Source organism: Salmo trutta, chromosome 36 (assembly GCF_901001165.1).
Source record: "Salmo trutta chromosome 36, fSalTru1.1, whole genome shotgun sequence".
NCBI classification, from domain to species: Eukaryota; Metazoa; Chordata; class Actinopteri; order Salmoniformes; family Salmonidae; genus Salmo; species Salmo trutta.
The window spans coordinates 17,792,939-17,803,118 of NC_042992.1; the positions used below are offsets into that span (position 1 = coordinate 17,792,939).

A 10,180-nucleotide genomic window follows, 5' to 3' on the forward strand; every position below is an offset into this window, starting at 1 on the left:
GCGCTGAAGTGATGGATGAGATGGGGAACCTGGCAGTCAGATACCCCTGGCAGACAGGACACATGTGTTGTGTGGGATGAAACCCATATGATCAGCCTAGATAGACAGTCTAGACTGCTTGATATGCAATACATGTTACCCATAGGATAATATGCCTCTGCACCCCATTATCATAAACAGATAAGGTTTGAAATAGTTTGTTGACTTAACACGTACAGGACAATACATACAGCGCCATCTTGAGCCATTAAATACCTGTCTGGAAATGACTGAAAACCTGTGTATATGTGCCATTTGCACTTTTACCTTGGTTGTAATACAACTCATAATAGATCAACGGAAGTGAACGTTTGTCAGTGCCGGTAAAGCAGAGAGCGTATTGTCTGCCGGTGAAATCTTCAGGTGCCACTCTGAGGTAAATGAATGTGTCCTCTACTCCGCAGCCTGCTCACTGCAGCATCTCACTGGCACACATAGGCTTCCTATAGTCTGAAAGCAATTGACTTTAACCCTACAGTGAACCCCCAGACAGAGGCTGATGCATGGCTGCTATAGCCCTTAAGTCTTATAGAATCACGATGTAAGGCAACAGGGACAGAGCAGCTACACCGCTTTAAAAAGAAACAAAGACAAAGGAAAAAGACAAGATCTCTTAGAAGATAGTTTTTAAAATATTTTTTTTTACAAAGACAGTGTGGACTCAATTTTATTTGTGTATATTTGGAAACAATGTCATATTTTGGCCTGGCGTCATCATCCAAATACTCACAGCTATTAAAGGAGGGATTCACATATGGATTCTCTGTCATTGGAAATAGTTCTGCTGACTTGTTATGCCTTGTTATTTGTCCCTGATGAAGCTGTTCTAGCCATTGTACAGATGGCTTCTGAAGCATGATGGCTACACTTTCTTTACATTACATTTATAAACCTCTACAACTATTCCCAGCTCCAATCCTAAAGTAATTCACGATTTAGGATGTCTGGCACTAACTTTTCCTCAGTTACGGATTTATGAAATCTATGTTTTAAGATGCATTAGAGGACCAATTCCACATCTCTAGCTATACAGTATCATATCTGCATGGGTGAGTGGGAGGGTAAGTCACTTTACCCAAAGCAAAGAATTCAGCACAATTTCAGAATTCAGACAATTTAATGGCCTCTAATATTTCATGATCCCCCTGATCCCTTTACTGGCCTATAGAGCTGACGAAGCCTCTAAGTCTGCATTACTGGCCCATACAATTCTATTGTCTGCCCATGGAAGGGATATTTTCTGTTGAGATTTTAAGGCTGAATGTTTATCTGTCTTATTGCTTATTGAGGTGGCAGTGGTATATTTAAGCATTAATACCATACGTTAGTGGGGGGCCGTAGGGATGACTCAATGCTTTGGTAGAGGAGGTAGCTGTCCTTATCTTATAAATAATGACATAGGTCGCATACCAAATGGGCTCTGGTCTAAAGTAGCTCACTAAATAGTCAATAGGGTGCCATTTGGGACAAATCCATAGATGACATTTCAGTTACAAAGTGCGATTATTAAATCTATAGTCCAGTACTTATATCCACCATAATAAAGCTGTCTGAACATGCTAATTTGGGATCATACATTTCCCCATAACAGTAGGCAACCTGTGTGCTAGACCTTCAATGGACCTTATCTTTAATAGCAGGTGTTCTCCCCAAAACTATATTTTGTTTGCTTAGTGATGTTGTTAATATATTTCATAAGTTATTAGGGTATCATCACCATGAACCGACTGTATCAATATACATATCGTGTTAATTCACCTATGGACCCGTCAGCTGAGTCTATCATTAATATGTCACACACACACACACACACACACACACACACACACACACACACACACACATCTCTCATTAAACAGCCGTGGGCCTCAACCACCACCCACCCACCACTCCATCAAGGTGGTGCTGCTGCCCTGGCCCGTGCTTACATCCAGCTGCCATGCCTGGGTAGGGTAGTGGCAGGCAGACGGGCAGGCCAGACAGGCTCTGCAGCTGCCTTCTCTCCCAGGACCAGGACCACATCAACCATGTCCAGGTGGGGACCAAGCCCAGGGAGGGGAGGTAGAGCTGGGGTGGAGATGGGTCGAGTGGAGGGGGTGGTGGGTGGACCAGATGATGAAAATGCATACAGGAGCGAGTCCAGGTGGGGACAAAGCCCAGGGAGGGGAGGTGGAGCAGGGGTGGAGAGGGGTTAGGTGGAGGGAGTGGTGGTTGTGGTGGGTGGACCAGATTATAATGCATGTAGGAGAGAGTCCGAGGGACAAACTGGGGGGTAGACAGGTGATGGATGGCATGGACTTGGGGCAAATTACATCATGTTATTGTAATGTTAGTGTAATGTTGTTGTAATGTTATTGTTGTAGAAGTTGTGTTCAATTAACAGCAATGTGCTGTGTGTTTTCTCTCATTAGGCTGGACAATTAAGGGTTAGCTGTTCGGAGAGGAAGTTGTGTGAAATCCCAAGGCTTGGATTTATAGCAGATAATTGGGCTTAGAGAGCTCCTCTCACCCACTTATAAAAAGAGCAAAAACAAATCCTCTTATCTTTGTAATGAAGAACTGACGTGGAAGATTAAGCACTTTCTGAGTTGTGTTGTTTACAACTAACAATGTGATGCAAATGACCACATTACGACTAAGGGAAATGAATAGGATACGGGTGGTTGGGTGTACACAGTCCCAGCCATGGTCATCTCGCCCTAAAATCTATTGTGTTCAGCTGGATCCAGTAACATTAGCTATGTCCCAAATGAAACCCTATTCCCTATATAGTGCACTACTATTAACCAGGGCCCATACGTCTATGGTCAAAAGAACTGTACTATTTAGGGAGTAGGGTGCCATTTGGTAAGAAACCATTGGTAATTTGTTAACACAAGCCTTACATTTGTCATTGAATTTCCAATGATTATTGAGAAATCAAACGATTGACTTGAGCTCGTTGCTGTGGAGTAATTTCTAATGATTATAGAGAAATCAAATGATTGACTTGAGCTCGTTGCTGTGGAGTAATTTCCTTCCTCCACCAGGTTGCTACACTGACTAACTAATGTTCTGCTTTGCACTGTGCACATTGACATGACTGCCTGAACATCTGCTGTTTAAAAAGTTCTGGATTTTAATTAGGATTCATTTGGCATCTCCTAGAGGGATCAACCATATCGCTGGAGAGAATGCAGGTGCCTTGCCTATCTATCTAACGTATCTCTATTTTGACTAACACATCACGCCACAAGCAACTTGACCTTCTCTTTGTCCTCTGCACAACGCTACATGAGGTTGGACCATGTAGCGTTGTTTATATTCGCTGAATGGCAAAACTAGTTCATTTTAATATCTCTTGTTTAAAACTCACATGAGAGAATGAAATGTCAATGAGTCCTTTTGTTTTGCGTTCCGTCAAGACGTTTGGGTGTTGCAGCAACATCCCAGACTATTATTATGCAAATGACAGGCGCACGAGCTTCTATATTTTTCCTGCCTTTTCAGCTGAACTCAGCAGTTCCAGGGAATATTCCGTGCGAGGAGCAAGCAGAATAGACTGTTCTCTCTTGTCTTTTTTTCTACCGTTCCATAAACACGTCAGGCCATCCCCTCGTGGCTATCCTCAGGGTACGGTGGAGTTTGTTAACCGCAAAACAAGGTGATTTTATGCCCTGTTTCCGCGGTGCTGTTTATAGTCCTCTCTATATGGTGTGCTAGACAGGGTCAGGAGTGAATCTGCAGTACTTCTGAGCTGCTATCATCAGCATGAAAAGCATAGGCTATATCCCTGAGGCTAGGAAATAATACAATAAAAACAATAACAATCACACATTAAATAGACAGATTGTGCTTATTTCATTCTGACGAAAGTAAACATATATTTACAGTATGCCTATTTCTGTCGAAGGTTAGCATAGCCTACAGTATTGGCAATAGTGGTAGCCGAATATGTGCGTAGCCTATGCTTATTATTAAAGTCGTATCAAAACTTGTATAGCATATCCGGACTGCAGTGCACATTTGACCCATACTATGGCACAGTGTAAGCGGGGGACTAGCCGGGCACTGATACAAACACAAAGGCATCCTGCTGCAGTAACGAACAAAAAGAACACCCATGTCAAACAACCAAGAATAATATTGCTCCTGGATCCCCGTTAATTGCGCACATATGGCTCCTACAGGAATCATTGAGGAAAAGGACCTTCTGCTACACAGCTCCTATGATTTGCATATAAAGAACACTATTGGTTTACAGGGTGTGATGTAAAAGAGTAACCTGCAAGCCTCCGGCCACATCCAGTCTTTGGTTGTGTGGTTAGCGTCAGCGTTGGTTTGAAAACATTAAGCGGGCGGGCAGATTTTGTAAAAGTGGTAGCAGATTCAGTATTTTCTTTTTAAAACATTGAACTCCAAAGCTTATATATATTGGGCAAATTAAAATGAATTTTCGATAACTTACTGCCCCCTAAGAAAGGAGCCTACACATGCTCAATGTTTAGTGTTTAATGTTTAATGCTCAATTTATTAGTTAGAAAACATAGCACAAATAAAATCCTACAATAATTCACAAAAATATCCCATAGCCTACTATTATTATATATCATTATCAGTATATTTCTGGTGTATATACACATAGATTGAATTTGGATTACTGTTACAGTGATATTTGTGTTGTTGACTGGATTCATCCTGACATTAGTGATTTCTTGTTTCTTGTTTTGTATGATTATTCATGTTGTTGTTTGCCATTTCTACCACACTGTTAAGAAACGTAACACAAGCATTTCCCTGCACCCGCTATAACATCTACTGTGTATGCCACCAATAAACTTTGATTTGATTTTGATCTGATTTCCTTGGCATTTACTGTGATGATTTACAAAAAAAGTATAATAGTCATCATCATGATAAAACATGACTATTTGTTATACACGGGAAAAAAAGAGAAATCGTGGACGACTCACCAAATCAATAAATCATCCTAGTCCAATGTTGGTCCCGGGAGATGTTTTTTTTTGACGGATTAAATTAGGCACTTCCATCTCCATCTCCCACCTGATCGCAGCCATATAAATCCCAACAGCTGATCAACAGACTTCAGAAAGCCCAAGACCTTCACAGAGTGCAGGACAGAGAAAGAGAGAAAGGGGAGAAAGCCGGAGCTAATGCTGAGACAAAGCGTTTTCATCTATGTGGCTTTTTTGTGATTATTTACACAATGAGTGCCAAATGTTGACGTGGGGGCTGTGATATACTCTCTGAAGTTCAAAACGAGCCAAATCCTGGAAGCAGTTACCAGCCTAATTTCTACGGTCAAACTGTAAGAAGACTGAGGACAGCTGCACGAGGAAGGAAGAAAGAGAGAAGAGTGAAAGAACGGATCTCTTGCTGCGGGTGTGCTGTCCAGTGCTGAAGCCTGCCTGCCTATACAGGCGCGCAGCACTGAAAGGGAGCTATCCAGTGCTGAAGTTGCATTTCTGACCAGCGGAACAAGGCGCTGCCGCACGAAAATCAGCAGCTCAACAAGGAGTAGCAGCGTGAGGATTCGGAAGGGGTCTCACTCAGGCTTTCCCCCCTGTGCTGGCATCTGATCACACACAAATCGGCGAACCGAAGAAGCGATTACGCCCGTATATACAGCCCCTTTTCCTCAGCCCTGCATGAGGAGTGATAGACTTAACCACCGGACGAGTGTTATTTTGTTCAACGTGGAAACATGCCAAGATCTTTTCTGGTCAAAAAGGTTAAGCTCGATGATTTCTCATCTGCTGATCTGGAGAACCATTATGGTAGAGTGAGGTCCGACCTCAGCCTCCGCTTTCATGAAAAAGGTAAACCTGTTTTACCTGTTACTTTTATGTTAATAGGCTGCACTGTCTTTTATCTGCGTGAACAATGTTTTATCATATTTTGTTTGGTCTTATATGTGTATAGCCTATTAAGTGTTGACTGTAGCCTGTGTGCGTGCAGATAGCTTGTTGCACATCGAGCTTCGCTGACCCGCGGTCACATTGTATCCAACACAGTCACATGTTGTATTTCTGTCGACTCTGCACATTTTCCGAGGCAGGGATATTTCAAGTGCTCTACAGCGGAGCACACAAGGTTAAAACCCAATTGAGCTGCATCAACCAACAAGTGTACCACATACAAGTTTGCAATAAACTGTAGATTAGAATACTGAGTTATAATGTATCCCTTTTGGATAATTAGTACAAGCCCACTACCATAGCCACACACGGAGACAGACATACAAAAGGGAGGGAGAGAGAGAGTCTGTCCGTCTTTTAAACGAACGCTTGATCATGTTTTAAGACATTATTTACGCTCTTTAAAACATACAGTGCGCGTATTCGCATACTGGAATCACCAGAATGTATATTGTCCAGAAGTACATTTTATAGATTATTCATGCGTGCTCCTATCTCTTGGTCATGGAGTAACCTATAGCCCTGCATGTAAGTGCGGGCTATGTGTACGTTCAGTGGTGCACATCGACCTATATTCTGAGATCTTTGTCAGAACGGCAAATGCAATAATAGGCTTACTGAAGTGATATTATTCCCCTCCCGCCTTTGTCGTTAAATGGGTTAGCGCACTAATTGAAATAGAGAGATATAGATTTTTTTGGGGTGGAGTGATGTAGAAAAAGACCTTCAAAAGAAGTCAACGTCTTTCAACCCACCTCTGTTGGAACTGTGAATGACTGAAATAATAGGCTGCAGAGCTCACGCGCTGTGAGTCACAAATTAAGCCCTACACTTGGCAGAATGGCACTGTTGCATCAATTAACATGAATAAAGCGCCCAGAATCCACCCAATGTCTAATCAGTAGGCCTCATCACGCAAATAATTCAATCCGTTTTCTGTTCTTTTCAACGCTATAGGGTACATCAGTGACTACATGACCCCGTCTGTCTATGACGGTGAAAGTGACAATGGCATTAAAGTCCCCTCTCCCAGCCCCATCTACGATGGCATCCACAGCGACGGCATTCACAGCGACTACGGAGCACCGGACTCGGACCAGCCTGACAGTCCCCAGTCCGAGATTTCCTCCGGGTACATCAACGGAGACACTGCCGTAAGCGAGGGCTACACCGTAGACGCCTTCTTCATCACGGACGGAAGGTCGAGGAGAAAAGCCATCAGCAGCCCCAGGACCATACAGCGTCACACGTGCAACGAGTGTGGAAAGACGTACGCCACGTCCTCCAACCTGAGCCGGCACAAGCAGACCCACCGTAGCCTAGAGAGCAAGATGGCCAAGAAGTGCCCCACCTGTGGGAAGGTGTACGTGTCCATGCCCGCCATGGCCATGCATCTGCTCACCCACGACCTCAAGCACAAGTGTGACATATGTAGCAAGGCCTTCAGTAGACCTTGGCTGCTGCAGGGACACATGCGGTCACACACCGGCGAGAAGCCCTTTGGATGCGCACACTGCGGAAAGGCGTTCGCCGACCGCTCCAACCTCCGCGCTCACATGCAGACGCACTCTGCTTTCAAGCACTACAAGTGCAAGAGATGCGACAAGACCTTTGCTCTAAAGTCCTACCTTAACAAGCACTATGAGTCCGCCTGCTTTAAGGGAGAGTTCTCACCTATGAGCTCCATTGACGACTGACTTGTATAGTAACCATTAACACATAATGAAACTTCTTCCAACGGCATCCCTATATTATTCCCTAGACAACCTGTTCCATGGTGACAGCACAGGTTTCATCCACTACTGCAGCAAACAGCATCACTAAGGAAATGTTGGATTACGCATGTAGCTTGCCCAAACTTTTTTCCATGGGCTATCCACCCTTGATCGTTATAACAACAACAACTTATTCAACTATTATGAGTCGAAATTTAATGTGTTTGCCAAACTCACAGAACATTGAAAATGTCTTAATTTCTCTCAAAGGTCAAACATTTTTAAAGTATTGGGCAATATTGTATTGCTGCCAATGGCCACAAAAGTGTTCAGTAGTGAGGTAAACCTATTTATTAATTCACTTATTTATGTATTTACCTATTACTTTATTTATTTTTACTTACATTTTGTGTAGAATCTTCATTTGCACTTTAATTTAGTATTGTTTTGCAAGCCTTCGTCATGAATATGCCAAAGCATTTGCCACTTTCTAAATATCCTCTTATTTTTGTTCGCCACTTTATAAACATATTGCATGCAAACAACGATCATAATCAAATCTATGCCAATTTTATGAAGTTTAGGATTTTCGCCAAAATCTAGATGTAATCTGTCGGTAATATTTCTCGGGAGTCTCACCATAAAGAACTATAGAGCAATAATGCATGGTCTTTGTAAAAACATAAATGAGTAATAACTATGACATTTTCAACACACATCATCCTTTTATCCAGTACTCTAGTAGTCATACACACATGGAATAGGCCTATCAGGGAAACGCCAGTGAGTGTAGTATTGAATGGATAAGCCCATGGGGTGGAATAGGGAGAGGTCCTTTTGTAAATGGTTATGCACTGCCTGCCTCGTATTTATCTTAGTCTTAGAACGTAGACATCTGGTGCTGATCTAAAAATAGTTCCAAGCAATCCAGAACATCTCACCTCCAAGTCTGTAGAACGAACGCCCGAGGCCCAAACGATGGCGGCGCTACCCCATATCACATCTCTCACAGGTGGACAAGTAAGTTAAGGGGTCACTTCCAAGATAACTTTCACAGCACCAGGGCTCAGAACGATCAACACAATAAGATGACCGTACTCTAGCCACGATAAAGTCCATTCATCTTATTAAAGCACTTCCTTATACTATGAACAATTCAACTTTTTAAAGATAGTAGCACAACAAGTAGATTCAGGTAGAAAGGCCTTGTATTAGCTATAGGCTAACCTCTGTTTTTGTACTATGCCGATCAAAGGGAAATAACTGTTTATTGCAAGACGCCTTGTACATAACCCTTTGATGAATATGATATTTCTACAATCTGTAAAGAATCAAATGAATCTTATTTCTGGAGTTCTTTTCCCTGGGATTTTTCTGCCCAGTATTTGAACGATGTAAAGCACAATGGCACCGGGCATTTTGTCTCACTTCATAATAAAGAATGAATAAAGATCTAACACGATGTGGTTCATGTTTGTCTAAAACCATTTAGAGAAATCAGATACGTAGAAAGTATAGTTCTGTATGATGTTTAGGCTACGTTGTTCATTCCTAAAGTGTTTGTCTGTGTTGTGCACTGATTCGGTGTTGGATTGTGTGCAACGTTTCAGACACTGAAATGGCAGCGGATCACGTCAGGAGACTGTGCTGTAATGCAACAGCGTGTTTCTGTTATAACAAGCACTGTTGAAAGCTCTTGTTGACACTGTGAGGCTGACTTCAGTGACGCAAAACGCTCATCTGTTGATCAGAAAGGCTGCTTTATATACTTCGTTGCGCACCACGTGGTTTAGGGGGAATAGTTTGAGGTCATCACATCTTCTACTGTTTAATCCAAACGATACGTGATAATGTAATGATATCTCTTGAATTGTCTATTCGATTTCTCTTTTCATAAATGTTTATCCGAAATATGGGTTTTGCAATTGGGCCACTGTGACTTCAAAAGAAATCTACGCATGTATGACATCTCTCCACGAATTGATATGTTATCGCTTTCCCAAAAAATCTACAGTAGCCTAATTGAAATTGAAAAGAAATTGTCTAGGCCTAATCAAACGAATCCGTTTTCCCTTTTACTCAGCAGAATTTGAGCACTTTGGAATGAGGTGGAAACAACGTTGATCAACCAGTGTGTGCCCAGTGGGCCGGAGGTATCACGCGGAGGTCAAGAGCTCTTTATTTACTAATGGAACAGCCCTTACAGTTGAATTGTTTGCTTTCGAGGCCTGCAGCAGGTTCGTTTTGGTGATGTCAGCGGTATGACTTTAACCTTGAGCCGACATGCTGCTCGGTAACTGGGGAAGAATAAGCCTCAGGCTTTCTCCAAGGTCCCCGCTGAAGCAGTTATCTATCCGCGACTCTAAAGCGCTTGCTTCAAAGCGTCTCCTGCCGATTGACTGAAAACAACAGGTTCATTACTGGGTAGTTAATGTGGATGTTTCGCTCTTACACAACCTCCCCACCACACTCATTAGAATAGACTGCCTTGATTTTTTGGGGGAAACA

At 42.6% G+C, this 10,180-nt stretch overlaps 1 protein-coding gene across 1 annotated transcript; it reads left to right on the forward strand.

Moving 5' to 3' along the window:
* The first annotated feature begins 5,129 nt into the window (after positions 1-5,129).
* scrt1a (scratch family zinc finger 1a) lies at positions 5,130-9,129 on the forward strand. The gene is made up of 2 exons (XM_029734876.1): positions 5,130-5,858; positions 6,915-9,129. Exons 1-2 carry the CDS (start codon positions 5,744-5,746, stop codon positions 7,652-7,654), a joined length of 855 nt encoding a protein of 284 aa, XP_029590736.1. The 5' UTR covers positions 5,130-5,743; the 3' UTR covers positions 7,655-9,129.
* The last annotated feature ends 1,051 nt before the right edge of the window (positions 9,130-10,180 follow it).